The sequence below is a fragment of the Castor canadensis genome, chromosome 1, assembly GCF_047511655.1.
Source record: "Castor canadensis chromosome 1, mCasCan1.hap1v2, whole genome shotgun sequence".
NCBI lineage: Eukaryota > Metazoa > Chordata > Mammalia > Rodentia > Castoridae > Castor > Castor canadensis.
This window is the reverse complement of record NC_133386.1, coordinates 87,665,584-87,692,971: the sequence shown is the minus strand read 5'-3', so window position 1 is coordinate 87,692,971 and position 27,388 is coordinate 87,665,584. Positions and strand designations below refer to the sequence as shown.

General features: G+C 38.1%; 1 protein-coding gene and 1 long non-coding RNA gene across 7 annotated transcripts in view; one reads left to right on the top strand and one right to left on the bottom strand.

Moving 5' to 3' along the window:
* The window catches only part of LOC109688742 (filamin-A-interacting protein 1), a 250,520-nt gene that overhangs the window by 171,965 nt on the left and 51,167 nt on the right, over window positions 1-27,388 (top strand). For 5 of the 6 annotated variants that reach the window (XM_074079426.1, XM_074079398.1, XM_074079404.1 and 2 more), the window contains one exon: window positions 22,953-23,126. In XM_074079426.1, coding sequence (XP_073935527.1) covers window positions 22,953-23,126 — 174 coding nt within the window. Of the gene's footprint in view, window positions 1-1,940; window positions 2,020-22,952; window positions 23,127-27,388 lie in introns of all 6 variants that reach the window. The other variant, XM_074079435.1, reaches the window with a different exon arrangement.
* On the bottom strand, window positions 503-13,566 carry LOC141424841 (uncharacterized). Its single transcript, XR_012449808.1, has 3 exons — window positions 9,719-13,566; window positions 5,172-5,263; window positions 503-1,653 (listed from the first exon to the last, which is right to left on the bottom strand). It is a non-coding gene; the product is annotated as an uncharacterized lncRNA (long non-coding RNA).

Genomic DNA, 27,388 nt, shown 5'->3' with positions numbered 1-27,388 from the left:
TTAGCATGGTTTTAATTTGCATTTCCTTTATTGCTAGAGATAGTGAGCATTTTTTCATGTGTTTTTTGGCCATTTGAATTTCTTCTTTTGAGAAAGTTCTGTTTAGTTCACTTGCCCATTTCTTTATTGGTTCATTAGTTTTGGGAGAATTTAGTTTTTTAAGTTCCCTATATATTCTGGTTATCAGTCCTTTGTCTGATGTATAGTTGGCAAATATTTTCTCCCACTCTGTGGGTGTTCTCTTCAGTTTAGAGACCATTTCTTTTGATGAACAGAAGCTTTTTAGCTTTATGAGGTCCCATTTATCTATGCTGTCTCTTAGTTGCTGTGCTGCTGGGGTTTTGTTGAGAAAGTTCTTACCTATACCTATTAACTCCAGAGTATTTCCTACTCTTTCCTGTAGGAAATATCCCACTAGAAAGAATTCATGGCAGGACACATGGGTGTAAAGGGAGTTTATTAAAAGTTAAGGAAGAGAAACACAAAGGGAAGCATGGTAGGGCCTAAGTGGAAGGCATAAGCCAAGAGCCCGTGTTTCTGTTCTTTGGGTGCTTTAAAAACCTTCCATAACCTAGGGGAAAGGGAGGACCAGGTGATTTTCATTCAATAACTAATCAATGGGGTGGGGGCATGGGCCAGGTGAGGAGGGTTCCTGAGCCAAAGCATGGTTAATCTAAGATGCAGTATTTTTTTTTTGAATGAGTCCTGAACTTTCCCTACTTTAGTCTGCTTCAAGGAGACATGGGGTAAAAAAGAAAAAACCCAAAACTCTGATTTAGAAAAAATGAAAAAATTATAAAAAACAAAATAAAACAAAACAATCTGTAATTCTGACAACCTGAAAGAGCAATTTCAAATATTTTGTTATTTTTCTATTTTTTTCTATAATTGAAAGCACACCAACAGACAACTTTGAATATTGAGTGTAGGCATTTTCCATATCACTCAACTCTCTTGAAATTTAAGTTTTAAGTCCTGTAAAATAAAATATTATCTTATGAATATACTATATTGTACTCAAATATTTTTGAATATCTAGGTATTTTCCAATTATTTTCTGTTATAAATAGCATCTCACTTGTGCAGCAATCTTTGTCTTTAGTTAAACTGTGACCAGAGGAGGGGAGGGGATGAGGGGGTCCTCTCAGCTTCCCAGTTTCTATGCAAAACACAGGAACTTAATACCAGCAATGAAAAGCATTTCAAGATGTCTCACAGAAAGAAGTCTCATGAGGTGGCAGTTTTAACAAGGATTTATTTTAATAAAACAAGATAAAGTAGGGAGAAATAGAAAAAGTGAGAGACGAAACAAATTTCTTCCCCAGCAGGAATTTGGAGTGAAGATTCAAAATAGTGTTTCTTCTCTGGGGCCTTCATGCTTTCTGAGTTGGGGGGATATACATGGTCATGTCGTATAGCAACCCCTAATCATTAAATGCCCAAAACATGGTCAAGATGGGTGCTGTTTACTATTCTAAAACATGGAGATGTGGTCTAGGCCAACTCAAAATGCCAAGATAATAGGTGAATTTCTGACTTCCATTTGCCAGACATACCTTCCAGTTTCCTGTTTCTCTGTCAGTTCAGAGTTTGCAGCTTCTTAACAGCTCAAAGGAGAAGGCAGGTGCAGACAGCCCCTTAAGTCTCCCTGTTCTTGGAAGAATGTAAAAGGAGAAAGTCAAGGAAAGGAAGCTTAGGGCTCTGGTTTTTCAGATTTTACTTCCTGGTTTAGAGTCTGGTCCTTTTAATATTTATTAATTTCCCAGTTACCTCATCTGTCTATCCTGCCTCAAAACTACTTAATTAAAAGATGAATATTTTTTAGTTTAATCTTTTTTTTTTTATGCTGGGGCTTGAGTTCAGGGCTCATACTTGCTAGGCAGGCAGTTCTATCACTTGAGTGACATTCCTAGACTTTTTTTGCTTTAATTATTTTTCAGAGAGGGCCTGGTGTTTTTCCTGGGGATCAGCCTGGATGGTGATCCTCTACTTATGCCTCTTGTGCAGCTGGGATGACAGGTATGTTACCACCACGTCTGGCTCACTTGTTAAGATAGACTCTCAACCAGGCACTGGTGACTCATCCTATAATCCTAACTCAAATCAGGAGGATCGTGATTCAAAGCCAGCCTGGGCAAATAGTTTGCAAGACCCTATCTTGAAAAAACCCATCACAAGAAAGGGCTGGTGGAATGACTCAAGGTGTAGGCCCTGAGTTCAAGCCCCAGCATCACAGGGGGAGCAGGAAAGATAGAGTCTTGCCTACTTTTTTTGCCCTGACTGGCTTCAAACCTCAATCCTCCCAATCTTCACTTCCTGAGTAGCTGGTATTTTGCAGGTGTAAGGCACCACACCAGGCCAGTTTAATCTTTTTACTTTTTTTTTTCACTATACCAGCTGGAAATTAATAAATTTTATATTTGAAAGACTCTTGTATCTATTGATAAGTTATTTTTAGAACTTTCTCCAGTCTACAGGGAGGCTGAGAAAGAGTAGTGTTCGTGGACATTTGGTGAGTGATAATTATCTTTGCCACACCTTTATCCAGTGATCTTGGTGGCTGTGAAATAAATGAGGTGAAGTTCATTAATTTCAGATTCTCTAACTCAGAATTAGTCTATTTGCTCAAGTTTGTTTGTAACCCACAAGTCAATAATGACAGTACTTCCACAGCCTTTCTAAGTCATGTGCAGAGAGGCAAACATTTTGGTTTGCCTGATACAGCCATTCCCAAGCAGGACTGTGGTATGCCTTCCTGGTGTAGCTCACATTATAGTCAGGTATCTTTTGTGGCATTTTTAGTGCAGTATTTCCCACATTTTTGTGCCTTTTTGGTTGGTGGTTTAAAATGGCTGTAAGCATAGTTCTGAGGTGCAGTGTTTCTAAGTGGAAGAAGGCTATGATGTGCCTTTAGGGAAAAGATGTGTGTTAGATAAACTTCCTCCAGACATGCGTGGTGATATTATTGACAATGAATTCAGTGTTAATCAATAATTTATATTAAAAGAGATGTCTTTGAATGGAAAATTCCATAAAACAAAGTAATGTACTGATTGATTGATGAAAATGTGAATAGAGCTCACACAAACCTAAAGTTGGTGTTCCCGCTAAAAACAGTGTTTGTGGCAACTTCATAAAACATTACTACTGGGAATAATGAGAATAAACAGTAGTTGCTTTTCATTTCTTCTTGTATACAATGAGAAACCTGGATCATGGGGGAGGTTTGACAGGGATTTTGTGAACTTAAATGAAAGTAATAAGCCAGTGTCTTTTGGAATCTAAACTTTCTGTAGTGAATGCTCAAAGATAGACCTTAAAAGAAAAAGTAGTTTTGTTCTCAAAGAAGGACGTGTACATGCTTTGATAAGGAGAACAGGAAATCATTAATGGATAAGTATGATACACACTTGTTTAAACACACACACACAAACTGAATGAACAGATGCTTATTGAGTACTTATTTTAGTCAGTCATACTGCTAGAACATGAAAGAAAGCAAGAGGCTCCTGCCCTTACTGTGCTCTCTGTCTTGCAGGTACAGAAAAATGAGCACTGTGATTACAACATGGTCAGTAATATGACCAGAAAAGTATCAGACAGCAGAAATTATTCTTCTGCAAATTTTGTGCCCATTCTTAAACACAAACAATAGCTCCTAAACAATAGCACTTAGGTAGCAATACACCTGAGATGTCTAATTTAAAACTTTTTGAACGTACCTCATTTGTGATCCAATGTATTAAAAAGGCAAGATAATTTTTTTATTTTGATTTTTGTAATTAGCATACATCAATAGTACAAGGGGGTTTTGTTGTGATAATTCCATAGATGCATACAGTGTACTTTGAAAAACTTCACCCCCTCCATTATATTCCCTTAACCTTCCTCTCTCCTCTCCCCTTTTTCAAAGTGGTGGGTTTCATTATTCTGTCTTCACACACATAGAAATATATAGAGATATAGATATATAAAAGATACTTCAGTTCTCTTCACCCTTCCATACCCTTTCTTTTTCCCCTCCCCTCAACGCCCACACAGTCTGCCTTTTATAAGTCATGTCCAGGACTGGCTGAGTGCCTCAATGGTAGAGCACCTGCCTAGCATGTGTGAGATCCAGGGCAAACTCCAGCACTGCATATATGTATGTATATATATATACATATATATACTCATGCCCAACTATTGTTATTATCATCACCATCTAGTCATCCATCATTATCATTTTAGGTTTAGATTCCACAAATGAGTGAAAAACGTGATATTTGGCTTTTTGCACTTGGCTTATCTCAATCAACATGATGATTTCCATTTCCATCCACTTTCCTGCAAATGACATAATTTAATTTTTCATTTCTTTTTTTTCAGCACTAGGGTTTGAACTCAAGGCCTCATACTTGCTAGGCAGGTGCTCTTACTGTTGAGCCACTCCGCTGGCCCTTAATTTTTCTTTCTGGCTGAGTTATTCTCCATGGTATATATATATCTCATATTTTCTTATCTATTCATCAGGCAGGACAATTTTGTAAGCAGATGTCACTGACTGACATTATCTTTGAAAAGGGGAGGTTTGGCATTTCAAATGGAGACAAATGTTGCCTATGAAAAGCATCAGCAAATCACAAATTGTATGGACGTTTGTTGCTCTTTCAGGGATGTCCTTTCTTTAAGAAAAAAGACATTCCAAGTACAATAGGCACTTTATGAATATGCTTAAATATTTAAAAGCATTTTTAAATTGACGTTTCCATTTTTGTAGTTATTTACTTTAATTTTCTTTTCCTAAATTAGAGGATGTGGCTTGGTTGCATCCTTCATCCATGGGCAGTGCCTACTTTGAGCATGCTGCTAGTTCAAGGTGTGCTATTTAACGTGGTTTCTCACTGCTGCCAAACTTAAGTAGAATATTAAGAAAAGTTTAGATGAAACGGTGTCATGTATGTTGTAATATATTTTGACAGTGGTGAAGGAACTGCAGCCTCTAGAGTAAACAGTGTGGTCCAAATTCTTGAGTTAGAGGAAGCTGCTTCTTCAAATCACGTTAGCAAATAGCTCAAGAGGCTCAGGATGGAGCGCTGACCTGGGACTGCCAGCGATCTGTTTAGGTTTATGGTGCAGGAATCACAGGTGTGCTGAGTGGTTTGGATAGTCACAGGGATGAGAAAAAGTACCTTAATGCTTTACCCATTGGTTCAGTTTGTGGAAAGGCTTTTGATGATGTTGCCCAATGATCCAGGTGTTCGCCATCTGCCAATTCACTTCTCTAAGGGAGAACAAAAGGAGGAATTGCCTTCTATTTGACATCTGCCAGACACTGTAGTCATGTTTTGACATGTGATTTATTTCATACAGATTGAGCCACTGAAGTTCAGAGTCACTGTATATATGTAGCTAGTTAACAGCAGAGCTACACAGTTATGTCTGACTCCTAAGCAATGGGGTAACTAACATTTACCAATTACTGTGCATACGTTGGCTTATGTACAATCTATGAGGTAGCTACTGCTGTACACATTTTACAGACAAAAAGAATGAGATCAGAAAGCTAACTCACTCATTCAAAGCAATAGTGGTGCATGTTTCTAACACAAGATTCTCAAGTGCATGAGCTTTCTACCACACTACATCTCTTGAGTAGGGATGAAAGCCAGCAAAAAACTAGCTCAAAGTTTACCTCAGGAACTTGCTTTCTAAAAACCAAAAACTAACCACTTAATAACATATAGACTCAGTGCATCAGAAAATTGATATTTATAATGACCATCCTGAGTTTTCAAAAAGGCATTAGATTATGTTTATTACATTCTTTCTAGGCAGAGAGGAATTTTATAATACATTTGATCAGGTATTTATTCCCAAACCCTTAAGATGGTTTAAAGTGCTAACTCTGGGTTTCTTTTCTTTCTTTTTTTGTTTTATGAAAGCAAATATGCAATGTGACACTCCCTGTGGGTTCAGAGTGGTTGAGATTTTATTGTATTTTTGTTCAAAAACTTAAATTGAACTTTTGCCAAGTTGGTCCAATGTATGTTACAAATACAGAAATTTGCTTAGGTCTGAAGCTTTTGAAATGGAAAGATCTGAAAACACAGTAAACACCAGAGAACTCATGTTTGTGTGATTCAGATAAACCTCTCGTGTCAATTCCATCTAGACAGAGTAGTTTTATCTCATTTGGTTAAAATACTTTCTGTTCTGAAAAAGTACTCCCATATTTTTCAGTTCTCACCAGTTGGATGATAAAAATAAGATCATGGCTTTGTAAAGCTATCTTCTCCCTGTCCTGCCTTGGTCCTCCTGTTTAGTAGGAATGTCAGGTTCCTTCAGACTCCTCTCAGAAGTCTTAGAAGGCCCCAGAGAATGATCTGCAGGTGTGTCACACGCTACCATTGGTATTTGCTATTTTGCCCCATCTCCTGCCCTAACCCAGGTAGTTGTGCTGGCTGCTTCCATAAACACCTGCTAACACCCAGCCCACTGCTGCTGTGAGCACTCCCAAAGCCTTTCTCTTCTGTTTATGTCAGTCTAAGACAGATGCCTACACTGAGGGCAGGACTGCGATGGAGAGGGTTGCTCCTCCCCACCAACCCTTCATGGTGATGCTGCAATGCCTTGAATTCTAATTTACCAATTCCTCTAGTTTTTATTTGGCCTTTTATTGCCATCCCTCACCCTGGGACTCTGGCATGGGTGGAAGGGGGTGGGCTCGACAGGAGTTTGAGTGACAGACACTGTGCTGCCCTCAGACTCATCCTTCTACTCTGACCCTGCTCCGTTGTCCTTGAACCAAAATGGTGCCCTTCTTCCCCGGGGATGTGTTCTTTCCCAGAAGAGCCTCAGTCGTTCATGCAAATAGCTCTGGGGCAAGGCCACTGTGCCAGTCCATCCCTCACATGGAATTATATCGTACGTTTTCACTCAGGCTAGAATAATAGCTTCTAGAATCTAATTCAAGAGGAAGTAATCATAGGAAAAAGTAAGGTGAATAAAATTTAACCCAAGAAGCAGAATTACACCAGAGATGCTTGATCTGTCTGGGGTCCTGTCTATCTGGAAGGTTAAATTTACTGAGCCAGATAAACAGCCCCAAAATATCACCTAGTTGTGCATTAGCAATGACTTCTCTCATGCTTCAAAGGATCCAGTGTCTCACCTGGCTCTCAGACAGCTGGACCCTATCTGTTGATTATACATAGAGATGTGCAGTTTAAGGCCTCTGTCCAAGGTCTTTATCAGCACAGAACAAAAAGCTTTCAGTCTTTCGGAATTTACGAAATTACACACTGTAGGATCACAGCACTGCATGAGGGAAACTGTGACCTTATCTAATTTCTAATCCAGGACACAGCAACTATCTTGCTATTAATATCCCAATGTGTGCAAAAAAGAAAAAATAAAATCACATAAGGAATAAAAGTGTGTTAAATCCTTGGATGACAACGATGTTCATATGACTAATCACAAGGAAAATATGGCTGCACTTTTAAAATTTATTGCATGCTATTTGTTTTTTTTTTTAAATGGTAATCTTTGGATAGAGAATTGGGGATGGATTTTGGGGGTTGAACAAGTTACTTGGAAGTTTTTAAAAGCTGTGGAATTTACCATTTTCACTATTGTGAACTGTATAGTTCACTGTCATTAAATATCCTGATTTTGTAGTGCAGCTATTAACATCATCCATCTCCAGGAATTTTTAATCTGCTAAACTGGAAACTGTATCTATAAAAAAAAAAAATCCCTTTGCTTCTCTTCCCTGACATTTTCCTTTCTGTCTCTATGATTTTGACTACTTTAAGTACTACTAATAAGTGGAATCTGCAGTATTTGCATTTTGCAACTGACTTATTTCACTTAGCATAATATCTTAAAGGTATCTTGATATTGTAGCATGTGTCAGAATTTCCTTCCTTTTAAAGGTTGAATAATATTTCATTGTATGTATATATTACATTTAGTTTATCTGTCAATGAATATTTGATTTACTTGTACTTTTTGACTCTTATAAATAATGCCTGTATGAACATGATGAACAAATATCTATTTGAATTCCTGCTTTCAATTTGTTTGCATATGTACGCAGAAATGGAATTGCTGGATTGTGTGGTAGTCAATTTTCAACTCTTTCGAAGAATTTGCATACTGCTTTCTCTAGTGGCTACACCATTTTACGTGCCTGCTAGTGTGTATGTGGTGCCTATCCTTTCTCTACATCCTCACTAACACTTGTGATTTTAGTGATCCTATTGTGTATAAAGTGGCATCTAATTGTGGTTTTGATTTACATTTCTCTAATGACTTGTGATATGGAGCAGTACTTGTTGACATTTGTGCATTGTCTTTGGAGAAATGGCCATTTAAGTCCTTATCCATTAATTTTTTTTTGAATTGCAGAAGTTCTTTAATATTCTGGAAATTGTTCCCTATAAGCCATATAGTGTGCATATATTTTCTCTCTTTCCATGAGTGCTTTTCTTTCTGTTGATTGTGTTCTTTGATGTTTAGATGTCTTAAGCTTTATGTAGTCCAATTTATCTGTTTTTCTCTTTTGTTGCCTGTGCTTTGGATGTCATATCGAAGAAATAATTGCTAAATTCAGTATCATAAAGCATTTCTTTTGTGCTTTTCTTGAGAGTTTTATAGTGTTTGCTCTTACATTTTCATTAGTTTAGTTAATTTTTGTATCTGTTATAAAAAGTCTAATTTTTCTTTTATATGAGGATATCCAGTTTTTCTAACACTGCTTATTGAAAAGACTCTCCTTTCACCCATTGAATGGTCTTGGCACCTTTGTGGAAAGTCACTTGACTCAGATTCAAGGATTTATTTATGGGTCCTGTGTTCTGTTTTATTGGCCCACAGGTCTCTTTTCGTGACAGTACCACACTGTTTTGATTAGTGTAGTTTTACAGTAAATTTTGAAACAGGAAGCATGAGGCTTCCAACTTCATTCTTTTGTTATGGGCTTTTAAGAGTCCATATAAATCCTAGGATGGATTTTTCTATTTCTTTAAAAACATCATTAGGATTATAAATATTTTAGTTTTTAAAAATTCAAACTGTTATGGTGATGATCAAAGCATGTTTTAACATGATAAACAGCATTTACTTCTGACAGACTAATAAAAGATTTCTTTTGGATGATACCTGGTCTAGAGCACAACTCTTTAATAAATATGCTCTGTAGAGAGTTTTAGGCTACTATTGATGATATAGTTGTGAAGGAAGACTTTTCCAGAGAAAGCAAAATTCACATTTTTACCTCCCATGGCCTTCTAAACTAATCAGGTCTGAATGTTCTCCTTGTATGTTGTATTACTAATCATGTTAAAGCATGGGAAAATGTTTAGTTTCCATAATAATAAACAGCATTATAAATTACATAGTCATTTTTAAATCCATTTATAATATTAGTATTTATCTAACTAGGATAAATAGTATAATTCAACTCGCACGAGATTTAAAGATAGCTCATTTCCTGCTGCAGCATTCTGGTGGAATGTACTGTTTTCCCTTATTCCGTTTACATATTTTCTTTTTGGAATAAACTTAAGAAGAAGATAGTTACTCCTAAATTGCAGACAAAGATGTCAGATGAAAGAGTAAGGAGGTAGACAAAATGTAATTGTTTAGATCTTTTGAACAATGGTAAGTAGTTATGGCTGTTTTGAGGGTTTCAGGACAGATTCTGAAGAATTTCTGACTTTACATCACTTACTTTTACTTGTCTTTGTTTCAACAAATATTTACTGAGTGCCTATCTGTAGCAGTCATTCTTTGAGGCACTGTAGGCACAGTGTCTGTCCTCACAGCAGCTCACTGCCTAAGAAGGAAATAGATAAGTAAACTAATAAGTTACCTTATGTAAATAGATACAGAACAGTTGAGTTCCCAGAAAGGGAGACATGCACAGAATGGGCATGTCCTGATCTTCCAGGACCATCTCTTCTGGGATCCTTGGCACCAATGGGATCCCACTGAAGCTACTAACTAAATAACTAGAGATAAGGAGAGGTAGTGTTTGGGAACTGTGTCACACTGGTCCTGCCATAAGGAGAGACAGATTTGTTTTTTTCTCAAAGTGGATCCATCATGGAAAGTCAGCAGCTTTTGGTGGGAATACATTGTTAAAGTGCACGGGGTCATGAGGTCAAGCAGGCCTCTCTATATTCCCACTGGGTCTGCTTCCTCCCAAACACAGGAGTGGTCCATCGTCTAAAAGTCTCCTGTAAGATGTCTGCCTCATGCAAATGTTTTTTTAAGTCTCTGTTTTTTCCTAAATACTCAGGTAAATATTAAAACTATATTGATATTCTGAGATGGGAAAAGGTTTATTGACTGGTACTAATTTCTAGTTAGATAGGTAGAAGAAGTTCTAGTGTTCAGTACAGTGATTGTAGATAATGATAATGTCCTGTGCATTCAAAACAGCATCAAGAAAGGTGTTTGAATGTTTCTACCACAAAGAAATGATAAGTGATTGTGGCGATAGATATGTTTACCCTGCTTTGAACATTATACAACATGTAAATGTATTGAAATATCATATGATACCCCATATGCAATTTTATGTGTCAATTAAAAATAAATACATTTTAAATAAGCTGCATTAACAGTGTGACAAAGTTTTAGGCTACTTGTCCCTCACTTCAAGTTTCCAGTGAGCTTAGTGCTGCAGGAGGCAGCACTGTCTACCTGCAGGATCCAAGGCTAATTGACATTCCATCCTGTAATCCTAGGGTTATAGAAATCCCTATTTCAGAAGGACAGAAAGAGCTGTATCACGGGGGCATAGGAACAAAGCGTTCTTTCTTGCTCATTGTGGTTTTGCTTTTTTCAAAGACTGAAAAACCCAGCAAGTTTAAAATGCAGTCAAAATTACCACCAGGCATAATAATCAATAATAGCATTTTGCCTTTAAAGAAAGCTAAGTTTTGAAATTCAGTTCCTGAGCGTATTCAGCCTACTTATGGCTGCCCAACTACATGTAGGAATATTATGGAATATCCTGTTTCCTTCTCACTTGGTACTTTCCAGAGAGTGGCCAACTTGTCCCAATTTGCCTGGACCTGTCCTGGTTTCCAAAAATCTGGCTTCCTAAGACTCTGTTCCCTTTAGTCCCAAGCGAACTGGGAGAGTTGGTGACCCTGGTTTGTCCAGAACTGGCATTCACTTCCATTAGTTTCCAGGGGTCCTCGTGGTTTAGGCTTTGGTCTAAGTGACTGTAATTCTGTGGTGAATGAAGGTCAGTGGGACTGACAACACAAGGAGAGCATCAAGAGACCTCTGGACCAAGGGAGTCCTGGGAATCACATAAGTCTGCTGAGATCCTTGAGCCAACACCACACCAGTTCAAAGTGCTTTTGGTGCTGATTTGCCCCATCAGAGGTCTCCAAATATGACTGTGTTAGAATCACCTGCAGGAAAATTTCAAAGGACAGTTCTTGGAATGCACCCATAGACCTGCTGACTCAGAATTTCCATGTCTTTAAGAAAAATCAATGATCTTTCTACCACACAAATCTGACCATGTCATGGACATGCTGCTTAAAAATCCCAACACTTCTTGATGCTCCATGACAAAACTGCATGTAATCCACTGCAGTGAGTTAAGACTTATATTGCACCATTCCATGCATCTACACCTGTTTGGTTTAGACTTAGCAGACAGTCTTCCTTGGCCTGGGACATTCTTACTGTACCCACTCCCTCTTTTCTCTGGCTCAAGCACTCATTGTGAGATTTCAGGTCACTTCTACCAGGAAGCCTTGTGGAGCCTCAGATTCAAGGCCAGTGTTCTAGATGAAGTTCTCCTAGTTCCCAGTATTTCCTCCATCATAAGCTTATTATGTCACATGTAAATGCCTTTCAGTTGTCTGTATCCTTCCAGACTTGAATCACTGAGAATGCAATTATATTTCTGCACTGCATACAATGCATTGCATGAAGTTAATGTGCAGAAGTAGTTATTAATGAGTGAGGGAATTTAGTCCCCACTTTGAACCTGTGTTTGTCTGTGTGTCCTCCCTCTCCCCCTAGCAAAGCCCAGATACCCTCCCTTGACTTTATGAGACAATCCCATGCTCACCTGTGGCCCTGGGCTCCACAGCTCTTTGCTGCCCCCACATGTTTGAATCAGTTCCCCCTGGAGCCAACTGAGACAACTCCTTTCTTCTAAGTTTCTAGTGGCGGGCACAGAGGAGAGCAGGGTCTCATGATGGATTCCCCCAATCTGTTTCTATGCCCTACTCTCATATTTGTTCTCCTCTATCATCACGAGTGACTAAGCTGGACATTTTTATTTTCTCTTCCCCCTCCAATCCCCTTCCTCCTCTCAAACAGAAAGCAGCCTTTTGAGAATCCTCTTCCAAACATTCTTTTCTCTGGGATACTTGGCATGTGTTTAAATAAGATGGTGTATTTAGGAGTTCCGTGGATCCGAGGACTTTATCTGCTTGCTTCTGATTAAACTTGTGTGAAAATAACGTTCAAGAACAGAAGCTTTCTGACAAAAAATTTTGTCAAATTTGGAATTTTATTCTTTTACAGAAAAATCAACAGACTTTTAAGAATGGAGATGTAAAATGGTTTTACCCACAAAATGTAGGATCTTTTTACATAAATTGAGTTGTGTGTTCCAAGTCATGAATAAATTTATTTATTGTGATCAAATAGTCATTGTCATTGATTAAAAAGATACCATAATATTATTTATTGGCTTACTATATAAAGCTTTTTTTTTTTTGCAGTACTGGGGCTTGAACTCAGGGCTTTCATCTTGAGCCACTCCACCAGCCCTATTTTTGTGAAGAGTTTTTTGAGATAGGGTCTCACAAATTGTTTCTCTGGGCTGGCTTCGAAATGCTATCCTCCTGATCTCTGCCTCCTGAGCCACCGTGAGCCACTGGGCAGCAGGCTGTATAAAGCTATTTTAAGTAGCAGCAACTTAAAGACAGCATTGTTATTCCTTCCATGCTTATCATTGCAGTAATTAAAGAGCCTTTTTAAAGTTCATTGTGAATAGTGTGGTTTAATATATATATATAGAGAGAGAGAGAGAGAGAGAACAGTATTATATCACTTTAGACTCTTTTTATTTAGTAATTAGTGTATAGGATAATTAAAGTAAATGAAATGTGTAATTTGTGTAGTAAGTGTTTCACAATATAGTTCAAGCATAATTGGATTTTTAGGAAGAGAAGCTAATAGGTATTTTGTATCAGTGTGAACAGCACTATCTTCTAAGAGAAAAGATTTGTTTGTGTTATTTTGAGATGGGGTCTTCCTACAGTAGCCCAAACCTCAAACTCATGACCCTCCTGTTGCTGCCTCCCAAATATGGGGATTACAAGAATGGACTACAGGAAAATTGGGTCAAGAAGATAAATACCAGTAAAAATTACATATTTTTAAGTTGAACAGTTTAAACTACTAAACTGAAATAACAACCTACTTAGGTTTCAAAAGCATTTTATCCTCAACCTCTTAGAGTCTAACAAATTCCCTATAACATAGAGGAGTTGGTCTCCCCACTTTATACACAAGGAAACTGAATCATGGAGATTAAATAACTTTTGGAAAGAAGCTATTCTGATTTTAAAATTCCTTTTAAAAAAAATGTTATTTTTGTTTGGGGATTTTTTTTTTTTTTTTTTTGGAAAAAAGGTCTCATTATGTAGCCCAGGCTGGCCTTGAACTTACGATCTCTCTGCTTCCATTTCCTGTGTGCTGAAATTACAGACATGCATTACCACACCCATCTTGGCAAAAAATATTAAGAGAAAATTGCGAAATGTCTAGACAGTTAAAGGCTATCAGTCTTGCATGTTATAGTTGACTAGAGAAAAATACAATTTCCAAAATTCTTTTTCTCTTTGTGGACAAAAAATTATCTAATGATGGGAACCTAACAGAAAGTATAGTAAGCCTGCCTTATTTGTGGATTTATTGCACACAGTTTTGACTCAGCACAATCAAAAGTAATAAATAAAAAAACTCAAAAGAAATTTCTAAAACAACAATTTTTTAATGCCTGCATGTTGGTTGTGCAGCTCAGTGGATGCAGAGAAGCACGCTCAGTCAGTTCTGTGTCATCATCAGTTATGGTGAAATTGCTGTGTGATCTGCTGAGTGTTTCCTTGCCTTAAATTTTGTGAAAATCTGCCTCCTACAAAGAAACTGGTGCCCCAAAAGCAAGGTTAAGGTTATGGTAATCCTCTGAAGTTGAAAAGGGCACGTTTTAAGTGAGCAGTTGACAATTTGAGATTTGTTGAATAGTGGCATGTCTTTAGTGGAAGCTGTGCAGTATTACGGGAAAAAAAATGAATGAAGCATCTGCAGGATTTGAGATAAAGAGGGTGAAATAAGACCTAGGTTTCGGTGAGCAGCACTAATGAGCATGACAACGCTCTTTGTGACGGTGGTGATGTAGCCTGCTCCACGTGGTTTCAGGCTGTCGGTGCTCAGACTTACAGTATGTGCAGTAGAGGTAAATTTGAGTCCCTGTAAGTCCGGAACTCGATGCATCGTGAACATTTGCAGTTTTTCCTCAACAGTGGTCTCCTTGGAACCACAGACCCATGGATACCAAGGGGCTGCTGTATGGTAAATAGTTGTACATTGACTTAGCCCCTGTTCTGTGCAAAGTTTTGTATGAGGCATTTTATATATGCATATCTGATTCCATCCCCCAAACAACTGCATTAGTAAGTTACTATGGATTGTATTTCATAGAAGATAAAACTAAGGCAAAGCACTGTTGGCAATTTATGCAAATTGTACAGAACAACTAGGATTGGAAAATAATTCTGAGTCTCTATAAAATTGAGTTCTATATATACTGATATGAATTTCATTTCAGTGTTCTAATTCCAATTCTCATTTGCCTGATAGCTCTAAGATTTATTTAATTTCTTTACTTTTAGGTCATGTGTACTTGTGCTTATTAATAGTGTAATCCATGCTCTGAAGAGTATTTGGTACAGTTTACATCTGAAAACCAATTTCTGAATACCTTTATCCACAAGTAGGGACAAACACTTTTTCAGAACATCATTTGTGGAAATGTCCTTCAGCTAACTGGAATGTGACTAAGTCAGAATAATCAGTAGGAAAATTTTTATTTCCTACACCATCTCTTTGTTACCTACCTTAGTGGCTGTTCTATCTCTGAATTCACTGCTGTGTTTGAAATAACCCCAAAAGGAATCAAAACAATGCCAAAAAGAGGGTATGGTATAATATTTGTGCAGTTTTGCTTTCATGTCTTCCTTTGTGTTATACTCCAGGGACGCCATGCACAAGCTTATGTAGCCAGAATGAAGGTGGCTTTCTCAGCACTCAGTACATGAAAAAGAGAGAACTTTCCACTAAATTATTTGCTTTTTTCTCGTTTATGTGATTTAGAAATAATGCAGTATTTCTTTTTTCTTTATAAAAGTTTAACTTTGTTTCTCTTTATTAAATCAATTACATATTCACTAGACTATTCAGGAAATAAATGATAAGCAAAAAGGAAGAGAATAAGAATAGCCCTTAAACTACCCAAAATTGTAGTCCCTATCTTCTAAGCCATTTTCTTTTAGTATGTTAGTTTTAGCCAAAATACTATGTAAGTGAATCTTATTTTCTAAGTTTTTTTTTTTTTGAGCCCAGGCTGGCCTTGAACTCACAATCATCCTGCCTTTGCCTCCTGAGTGATGGGACTATTGACATGTACCACTCCACTCAGCTCTACTTTGTAAGCTTCTGTAATGATTCCTTTCTTGAAAAATTTGAGGTTTGTTTCTTGCATGTCTACTGTAATGTGTTTTAGATAACAGAGGAGCAAAACATCTGAAAAATTTACCTTTCATTTTGAATCAGCATCTCAATTTATTATATAAATGACAGTACATGCTCTTTTATTATTTCCTAAATATTTTTAAACTTTTTTATTTGTTTATTTATTTTTGAGATGAGGATCTTGCTATGTTTCCCAGGCTGGCCTCTAACTCGCCATTCTTCTGACTCAGTCTCTCAAGTAGCTGGAATTACAGGTGCATGCTATCACATCCAGATATTTTTTTTTCAAAATACAGTATATTTTACGTCTTCCTCATAAATCCTTATGCTTCAAATGTTAAAATGTGAGCTTTAAAAGACAGAAACTCCCTGTGTAGCTTTTATCTTAAATAAGCAAAAATGTCATTTTTTTTCTTTTTTCTACTACAAACTCGAAGGGGGGGCAGAACAAGTCTGGGGGAAGGTTGGTAGCGGGGGGGGGGGGGGGGCGGAGGTGAAGGTGGGGAAAGGGTGTGGGAGGGTGAGTATAATGCAAATACTGTATACACATGTATGTAAATTGAAAAATGAGACCTGTTGAAACTTTCCAGGAATGAGCTGGGGGGCGGGAAGGAGAATGGTGGAGGGGGTGAATGCAAGTATGATTATAGTTGAGACATTGTAAGAACTTTTGTAAATGTCACACAAATGTGGCTACCCAGCACAACAATAAATATATATATATATATAAAACTAGTGTTTACTATATGTGATTTAAAGATGAACAACAAAGACCATAGTTTGTTGTGGAGACTTCCAGCTTGCCCATCTTCTATCATTATTGTTTCTTCACTTTTCATGTGATTCTAAATTTTCCTTCCTTGTCATTCCATAAGTCACTAAATTCACAGTGCTTCTTTCAAGAAGTTTTCAGCTTTTAACCAAAGGAAAAAGTTGACCTCAAGTGGAAGGGTTAGTCTGATTTAAAAGGTGATACCACCTTTTAAATTTAAAAAGGTGATACCACCTTTCCAAAGACTGAAAAAAGGAAATGCATTTGAACCCCGAGAGGAAAGTTTAGATTGGATTATATCAAAGATCTGTAGTGTAGTTGCCGTGTATCTTAAGTAATGTATGTGTGTGTGTGTGTGTGTGTGTGTCTGTTCTGTTGCTATAACAGAGTATCTGAGGCTGAGTCCTTTATGAAGAAAAGAGATTTATTTAGTTGACAGCTTTAGAGACTGTAAGTCCAAGATTGGGTAGCCATAATCATCTCAGCCTCTTGTGAGGGGTTCCTTGGCAACATTGCAACACGGCAGATGGCAATAATGGCAAAAGCATGTGGGAAAAGCAGACCAGTCACAAGCAAGACAGGAAGCCAGAGGAATTCAGGAACCAGGTTTGTTCTTTTGAACAACTTGCTGCTCGGGGACTAACTGCGTTCCTGCGAGAGATACAGCAATCCCTTTTTAGAGTGTTCCCATTGACACAGTTACCTTCCAATTGAGCCCTTCTCTTAAAAATTCTACTGCCTGTCTTGAGAGGAAAGTTTATAGCCATGAGTGCATATATTAAAAAGATCGAAAGATTCCAAATCAATGACCTAATGATACATCTCAAACTCCTAGAAAAACAAGAACAAGCAAATCTCAAAACAAATAGAAGGAGAGAAATAATAAAAATAAGAGCAGAAATCAACGAAATAGAAACCAAAAAAACCATACAAAGAATTAATGAAACAAAAAGTTGGTTCTTTGAAAAAATAAACAAGATCAACAGACCCCTGGCAAACCTGACTAAAATGAGGAGAGAAAAAACCCAAATTAGTAGAATTAGGAATGCAAAAGGGGAGATAACAACAAACACCATGGAAGTCCAGGAAATCATCAGAGACTACTTTGAGAACCTATATTCAAATAAATTTGAAAATCTAAAAGAAATGGACAGATTTCTAGATACATATGATCATCCAAAACTGAACCAAGAGGAAATTAATCACCTGAATAGACCTATAACACAAAATGAAATTGAAGCAGCAATCAAGAGTCTCCCCAAAAAGAAAAGTCCAGGACCTGATGGATTCTCTGCTGAATTCTATCAGACCTTTAAAGAAGAACTGATACCAACCCTCCTTAAACTGTTCCACGAAATAGAAAGGGAAGGAAAACTGCCAAACACATTTTATGAAGCCAGTATTACACTTATCCCAAAACCAGGCAAAGACACCTCCAAAAAGGAGAACTATAGGCCAATCTCCTTAATGAACATTGATGCAAAAATCCTCAACAAAATAATGGCAAACTGAATTCAGCAACACATCAAAAAGATTATTCACCACGACTAAGTAGGCTTCATCCCAGGGATGCAGGGGTGGTTCAACATATGAAAATCAACAAACGTAATAAACCACATTAACAGAAGCAAAGACAAAAACCACTTGATCTTCTCAATAGATGCAGAAAAAGCCTTTGATAAGATCCAACATCATTTCATGATAAAAGCTCTAAGAAAACTAGGAATAGAAGGAAAGTACCTCAACATTATAAAAGCTATATATGACAAACCTACAGCCAGCATTATACTTAACAGAGAAAAACTGAAACCATTCCCTCTAAAATCTAGCATTTGTTGCCCTTAATGCAGAGAAACTAAAGCAGATACCTTAAAGCAACTGAGGCCAATAGGAAAAGGCGACCAGGAACTAGAGAAAAGGTTAGATCAAAAAGAATTAACCTAGAAGGTAACACCCACGCACAGGAAATCAATGTGAGTCAATGCCCTGTATAGCTATCCTTATCTCAACCAGCAAAACCCCTTGTTCCTTCCTATTATTGCTTATACTCTCTCTACAACAAAATTAGAGATAAGGGCAAAATAGTTTCTGCTGGGTATTGAGGGGTGGGAGCGGGAGGGGGTGGAGTGGGTGGTAAGGGAGTGGGTGGGGGCAGGGGGGAGAAATGAACCAAGCCTTGTATGCATATATGAATAATAAAAGAAAAATGAAAAAAAAAATAAAATAAAATCAGGAACCAGACAAGGATGCCCACTATCTCCACTCCTATTCAACATAGTACTGGAATTCCTAGCCAGAGCAATTAGGCAAGAAGAAGGAATAAAAGGAATACAAATAGGTAAAGAAACTGTCAAAATATCCTTATTTGCAGATGACATGATCCTATACCTTAAAGACCCAAAAAACTCTACTCAGAAGCTTCTAGACATCATCAATAGCTATAGCAAGGTAGCAGGATAGAAAATCAACATAGAAAAATCATTAGCATTTCTATACACTAACAATGAGCAAACTGAAAAAGAATGTATGAAAACAATTCCATTTACAATAGCCTCAAAAAAAAATCAAATACCTAGGTGTAAACCTAACAAAAGATGTGAAAGACCTCTACAAGGAAAACTATACACTTCTGAAGAAAGAGATTGAGGAAGACTATAGAAAGTGGAGAGATCTCCCATGCTCATGGACTGGTAGAATCAACATAGTAAAAATGTCGATACTCCCAAAAGTAATCTATATGTTTAATGCAATTCCCATCAAAATTCCAATGACATTCATTAAAGAGATTGAAAAATCTACTGTTAAATTTATATGGAAACACAAGAGGCCACGAATAGCCAAGGCAATACTCAGTCAAAAGAACAATGCAGGAGGTATCACAATACCTGACTTCAAACTATATTACAAAGCAATAACAATAAAAACAGCATGGTACTGGCACAAAAACAGACATGAAGACCAGTGGAACAGAATAGAGGATCCAGATATGAAGCCACACAACTATAACCAACTTGTCTTTGACAAAGGAGCTAAAAATATACGATGGAGAAATAGCAGCCTCTTCAGCAAAACTTGCTGGGAAAACTGGTTAGCAGTCTGCAAAAAACTGAAACTAGATCCATGTATATCACCCTATACCAAGATTAACTCAAAATGGATCAAGGATCTTAATATCAGACCCCAAACTCTTAAGTTGATACAAGAAAGAGTAGGAAATACTCTGGAGTTAGTAGGTATAGGTAAGAACTTTCTCAATGAAACCCCAGCAGCACAGCAACTAAGAGATAGCATAGATAAATGGGACCTCATAAAACTAAAAAGCTTCTGTTCATCAAAAGAAATGGTCTCTAAACTGAAAAGAACACCCACAGAGTGGGAGAAAATATTTGCCAACTATACATCAGACAAAAGACTGATAACCAGAATATATAGGGAACTTAAAAAACTAAATTCTCCCAAAATTAATGAACCAATAAAGAAATGGGCAAGTGAACTAAACAGAACTTTCTCAAAAGAAGAAATTCAAATGGCCAGAAAACACATGAAAAAATGCTCACCATCTCTAGCAATAAAGGAAATGCAAATTAAAACCACGCTAAGATTCCACCTCACCCCTGTTAGAATAGCCATCATCAGCAACACCACCAACAACAGGTGTTGGCGAGGATGTAGGGAAAAAGGAACCCTTTTACACTGCTGGTGGGAATGTAGACTAGTACAACCACTCTGGAAAAAAATTTGGAGGCTACTTAAAAAGCTGGACATCGATCTACCATTTGATCCAGCAATACCACTCTTGGGGATATACCCAAAAGACTGTTACTCCAGAGGCACCTGCACATCCATGTTTATTGCGGCACTATTCACAAGAGCCAAGTTATGGAAACAGCCAAGATGCCCCACCACTGACGAATGGATTAAGAAAATGTGTTATCTATACACAATGGAATTTTATGCAGCCATGAAGAAGAATGAAATGTTATCATTCGCTGGTAAATGGAAGGAATTGGAGAACATCATTCTGAGTGAGGTTAGCCTGGCCCAAAAGACCAAAAATCATATGTTCTCCCTCATATGTGGACATTAGATCAAGGGCAGACACAACAATGGGATTGGACTTTGAGCACATGATAAAAGCGAGAGCACACAAGGGAGGGGTGAGGATAGGTAAGACACCTAAAACACTAGGTAGCATTTGTTGCCCTTAACGCAGAGAAACTAAAGCAGATACCTTAAAAGCAACTGAGGCCAATAGGAAAAGGGGAACAGGTACTAGAGAAAAAGTTAGGTCAAAAAGAATTAACCTAGAAGGTAACACCCACGCACAGGAAATCAATGTGAGTCAATGCCCTGTATAGCTATCCTTATCTCAACCAGCAAAAACCCTTGTTCCTTCCTATTGCTTATACTCTCTCTACAACAAAATTAGAAATAAGGGCAAAATAGTTTCTGCTGGGTATTGAGGGGGGAGAGGGAGGGGGCGGAGTGGGTGGTAAGGGAGGGGGTGGGGGCAGGGGGGAGAAATGAACCAAGCCTTGTATGCACATATGAATAATAAAAGAAAAATGAAAAAAAAAAATTCTACTGCCTTACACCTTACACACTGCCAAGCTTCCAGAACATGAATCCTGGGGGACACTCAAGCCTTAAAGGTACTGACAACGAATCCTTCTCCCAGAGCTTCGGATGTGATTGGTCTGGAATGGCCTGGGCAATTGGGAGAGTTCCTCTGATGATTCCAATGCAGTTGGGGTTGAGCACTATCACCTTTGAAGATGTTTTGTGTGTTCACTTGTGTGAGGTGAACATAGGAGTACTTCCTTCTAAAGACCAATGGCAATCTGTGTACCTGAGGCTCCTGTAGTACAGGGCACTGCATACCATATACAGATATGGAGCAATGCTTCTACAGAGTTTCCTGGCACACAGAAAGAGCAGCAACTGAAATATAGCTCACTCTTTTCTTACTGGTTAAGCTGCACCCTGATTCAGTGCTATATCTTCAAGATGAAGCAGACACTTTTTTAAAATTTGCACAAAGACACTGTACAGGCACACAGGTGAGCCTGACAGTGCAACTGTGCTTACTTCTCTCTGCTTGGAGACACACTGGCTTTCCATTACCTATTTCCTGTCCTTCACATTTTCAGTAACATCCCAAATCACTATGTTCTTCAAAATTAATATTGTCCATTTTTGTCATGAAATAAATATGTGTATATGTGGCAGTGACACTGAAACTCTGTGACTTCTAGTTCAAAATAAAATAATCTTAAGCCATCTGCAAACAGATTAATTTGGAGACTGAAAATTCAATAAAGTGAGAAACATCAAAAAAAAAAAACTTTATGAGAGTCATATTGTGGGTACAGTATTCCTGGCTGCCTAGTTAGTTCTTTTGTTAAGACAAGTATAATAATGAGCCAGGTTTATAATTTTGAACCCATAGTTGGCATTAATACAGAAGAAAACTCTGTTCTTCTATCACAACCAGTTTGTTCTTTAGTACAAATTGGAATGAAGTCAGGATGCTTACCCATCACCATTACCGGAAAGACAGCTCCCAGTATATGCCCAGATGGGAGTACATTGGACAAATGTCAGCTCCATCATGACTAGAAATATCACCACAACTAATCAGTGCAAAATATATCCAGATGTACTTGCAGTATGATGGGACCAAAGACAATCTCATGTAAAATATACAGTCACATGGTTTTCTGGAGAGCTTCAGCAAGATGTTAAAGTTGTGCTAAGAAGCTCAAACAATGGCTATGACCCTTCCGTTCTGACTCATCTGGTGGCAGTCTGGATGTTCAAAGGGCAAAATTTCACCTTCAGAGTGAATTAGCTTAAAAGCTCACCCCGCATGGTGTAAGTTCTCAACCATGTGTTTCTATGCAAAGTGAATTACTTGATGAGAAACAGGAAGTCACTAATGAAGGCTGTCTGTTAATTACACATGGAGTTATGACTTTAATTAACATGGAATTATAGAACAGAGGGGAAAGGGTTTTACTTTAAATCAAAGTTGAATACTACGTTGAGAGCATGAATCGAAAGCTAGGAGATTTTAGATTGTCACTGACCTCATACATGCACGGAAGGTTAGGTATCCCAGGGTCAGCCCTCCCCTGCCTCCTCTCCCAAATCACCGCTACTTAGAGCAGCAGTTTTTATGTAGCTAATATTAGCGCAAAGTCTGCTTCCTAGCAACCTGCAGCAGAGTATCTGCTTGCCAATCTGCTGGTGATAAAAAGTAGAGCAGAATACGCAGGGAATTTGCCAATAGCCCTGTGAGGTGGGGATGTACTCCATAAGCTCCATGTTGGTTCTGTAAGCCTGGTCTAAGATTTACATTGTGGACCATCTGACTTGGCTGCACTTTCTACCACAGGCCAGAGAAGATGTGATCCATATGCTGAAGACAGAGAAAACCAAGCCCGAAGTTCTGGAGGCTCATTACGGATCCGCAGAGCCAGAGAAAGTGCTTCGGATCCTGCACCGAGATGCCATCCTTGCTCAGGAGAAGTCCATAGGAGAAGATGTCTATGAGAAGCCCATTTCAGAGGTAAAAATAGGACACGGCAAGCCCCCAGAAGGAAATCTCAGAGAGAAGTCCTCCTGTTCTCCCATTACATGCTTTAATGTTTTCTTTCAAAGGCAAGAGTTTTAAGATACACTAGGTAAATAATTCAAGGGTTGAAGTGGATAAGGGGCAGTAAGAATTTCAAAAGTTTTTACTTAAATATGCTTGCAGTTTTAAATATATTTTTCCATATGATTGTGATAGATATGTGCTCTGTATATTATTGTCTAACTTCCCTGGGAAATGATCTGTAAAAATGTGAAGTGTTTATCAGTTTTAACATTGAGTTGTCAGGATTATTATCAAATTGGTAACCTAAAATCAAATTGATTTTATTGTTGGTATTTTGGTTATAAAGCCACTGGTTTTTGGTTTCTTAAAGACCGTCATAATTAAAGAGCTCTTATATGAGTAGAAATACGCAATGATTGAGGCAAAATGCTTAGGGCAGTTCTTTAAGATGAAAGGAATTTCAATAGGGCTACATTTAATCATTTTATACAAGATTGTGTAAGGAACTATGGACTGTTGTTATTTACTACCCATGATACTACATTCTATTCTAGCTTACTTTTTGGTAATTTCTTGAGACAAAATTTTGCTATGTAGCCCAAGCTGGCCTCAAACTCGCAATCCTTCTGCCTCAGCTTTCCAAGTGCTAGGATTACAGAAGTGCACCACCACTCCCAGAAGAACACCACATTTAAAAATTGCTCTCACATTGTAGTAGAAATTCGATGCCAAAATTAGGGTACTAGTTTATGGATCTAGCCATATTGACTCTTAAAAATTCATTGCTGTGAAATTAGTATGATGAGTGAAAAAACCGGCAACAAACGAATAAAATTCTGAAGCAATTTATAAATTTAGCTTTTAACTTACATCAAGCTTTTGGAACAGCTCAATTTGACAGATCTTTGAGACAAGATCTGCTGTAGACAGCATTCAAAGCAGATTGATGGTCCCATAGTTTGGTTTTTTTCTTATTTTTACTGATGTGAGCAACAGGAATATTTTGGGGGGAGAGTCATCATTGATCTGTTCCATAGTTTTGAGCTTCTTCAACAAGGACAAACTGCAGCTCTACTCTCATTTTTCCTGTGTATTAAGAGACAACTAGGTAGCAGGATGCATTCAACAGGCAGGACCCACTTTTCATGTCTGAGATCTACCATTAATAGCTGTGTGTGACTTTATGTTAGTCACTTCAACTCTTTAAGTCTCAGTTTCCTTATCTGTGATATGGGAGTGGCCACTGTGCATACCTCATGGCATTGTTGTGAGGATTAAATGAAGCAATGGCTGTAAAGTTTTTAACATAGATCTGGAACATGTGAGATATTCACAAAATATGAGCCATTAGAATTTGCTGGGATTCAAAGATGTAACTGCTTATACCCTTAATTGCTTCCAAATTTGGGAGTTTGAGAATTAAAAGACATATACAGGTCAAAAACATTTATCAGTTTAATAAGAAGAAGAACAACCTGGATTGAACTCAGTTTGGATAAATGGTCGCATTTGGGTTTCCTAATTCTTTTCTCCCAAGGCAAGAGGTTAGGATGACCCACCAAGGGAGAGGCAGGTCTGCAGAGTAGGCACACTTACCTAGAATCACTGCCCCCAATCCACTGAGGTCTATGACAGTACACAGACAGAAGAGTTTCTGCTCTACCTTCATTTTGGTTTTTGTCCTTCTAATTTCTTATTCTGCTCAGCCTCAGCCAGAGGAATCTTGACTCTGTGAAAGGTTTGTTTTTGTTTTCCACTTCAGCAACATGATTTGGTTTCATTAACATCTTAAAACTTGCATTAATACATCCTGAAGTCCATGTATTCTATTCTTTTTTAAAAGAATCAGAAGATTTATTATGATACATGTAATTATCATCATGCCAATTTCATACTCATAAATTTAAAAATACATATGAAAATCCCCAACTCTGAGATCAGTTTATTTTAAGCCAAATGGTATTCCTTGACCTTAGTACTTCTACAGTACAGGACCATATTGCTCTGACAATGGTCAAAGCAGAGACTTGGAGCATGTTTGAGAGAAGGATGGAGACCATCTTCAGCTAGGATCCTGGTCAGTTGGGGGCATCAGACAGAACCTGATATCATCAAAAGGCTAATAATTATGGGCAATGCTGAGCCCCAGGTTAGGTGGAGAATCCTGTTTGCATGTACTATCTTTGCCTTGACATTTAAAAATGCTTGTTTCCTGCAAAAGTCTAGGAATTTGCAGTGGTGGCCTCCCCAGTGCCGAGGTCTTTGTTTAGGTGCATCTCTTTCCCACCAGCATATTTAAAACCACTTTGATCTTATTCTTTGCATACCTTCCATGCCAGGCCTAGGACACCCATCTGCTCAAAAGGGGGTTGTTCAGAAGCTTGTGTCACTTGGGCCTAGAGGGGATAACACCTTATTCAGGGGCTACTCTTCCTCAAAACTGTCTTCTCTCATGTTTGAATTTTTCAATTCTTCATTAACTTGTCCTACTCAAGGCAATTAAAAACATCATCTGCCACAACTTTTTCTATAGTAGGAAGGATTCTGTGAGCTGATTTTGTTTACTTTTAGCATTTTAACCAGTTTTTTCAAGTGGGCCACTTCTTTCTCCATTGCTTTTAGGAATCTCAGAGGTTTTATATTTGCTTGTTTGCTTGCTTCTATTTCTTTTATGCTTTCAGACCCAGAAATGTGTTACTCTGATCTGGCCTCCATATTCTCTAGTGTGTAGTTTCTCTCAGTGAGACATGCAAAACCAAGGCATTCTGTATCTGCCAGGACTATCAGTTTAACACTATTCTTACCATTTTCATGTCTTTGAATTGGGTAATCCTCACTCAGGAGGCTCTTCCTGTTACACCACATCTATGTTGGGACTTATCTGCTGCTGCCCTGCCAGAATCTCCTTGAGTTTGTCTCATCTTTCCTTCCAAACCTATGTCCCAAACTTGGTTGAACATATCTAAACAGGTCCCGAGCAATATCAACCGTTCTCTTCACAGTAGCCAGACACCCAGAAACTCACCAAGTAGTGTCTCAAATGTCTTATCCTGATCTTCCCAGGTTTAAATTCTTAAATCTGCCCACACTTTATTTGATCAGTTTGCAAAGCTGTTGCAATCTTCAAAGGAAGGGTCCCAGGGGATCTCATGAGACTACCTGAAGGTTTGCAGTGTGCTCCTCCATGTCTCCTAATCCTGACACTCTTGGGAGGAGTCACACTGCTCTGTTCTTTGGGTTCTCCTGTCTGTTTCCTCTGGGCACCCATTCTGATTCAACAATACTAAAATACTTTCCTTTTATAGTCCTATCCTTAAGAGCACTTAATCCTCTTTCCCTTTTGTGTAAATCCAGGTTGGTCTTTAAGACCTGGTGTTTCCTCTTAAGCTGATATCTCTCTTCCTGAGTTCCTCAGTACTTCTCCACTTAGCTCTCCACAGATCTGAAACCATCATTCTTCTATCTAAAACATACTGAAGTTTCTACCCATTTCAAGTCCTTATACTTCTCCACCAATTTGATTCATTAAAACCAGACTTCCAGGCACACTCTTCCCTGAGTAAATTGTTGGCCTTGGTGTTATGATGATCTCACTCAATTTCCTTCCACCTCTGTCCAAGTGGGAGCTGTATTTCCAAAGTAATAGGTGTCCATTCCACTTTCACTGCTCATTAATGAAAGCTACTCCTTTATGGTGAGCTACAGCTCGGATCCTGAAAACCAAAAGCCAGTTACACTGTACATGTGATCCACGAACCAATTGAGGCTGTCGTACAGGAGGTGGTCTTCAGAGTCTCTGGGAGAGCCACACAGGGCCAAGAGAAGAGGCCACTTCAGTCTCTCTTAGGAGCTTAATGTAATTCCAAACAAAATAATAAGAAATAGCATCTGGCAAAGCTGAATGATTGCTACCTAACTAAGTTCTTACATGCAGAATTTAAAATTGAAAGCTAGATCCTCATACTAATGCTTTGTAACAGAATTTACTGCCCTGTAGTTTAAGTCTGGGTCTGCATTTCTGCCTAAGAAACCCAGTGAACACACTAATGTCCCAGCAACTTATATATTAAAAAAACAAAACAATTGACTTCCTGATGTTGTCATTATGGTTGGATCAAGCCGTGACTGTGTGGGTGAGAGGAATGTTATCCACAGAGATCAAAACTGGAATTTTGTACCCCAGACCCAGACTCCTGGGTTTCCACATGTCAGGTCTGGCCACTTGCCCCTAT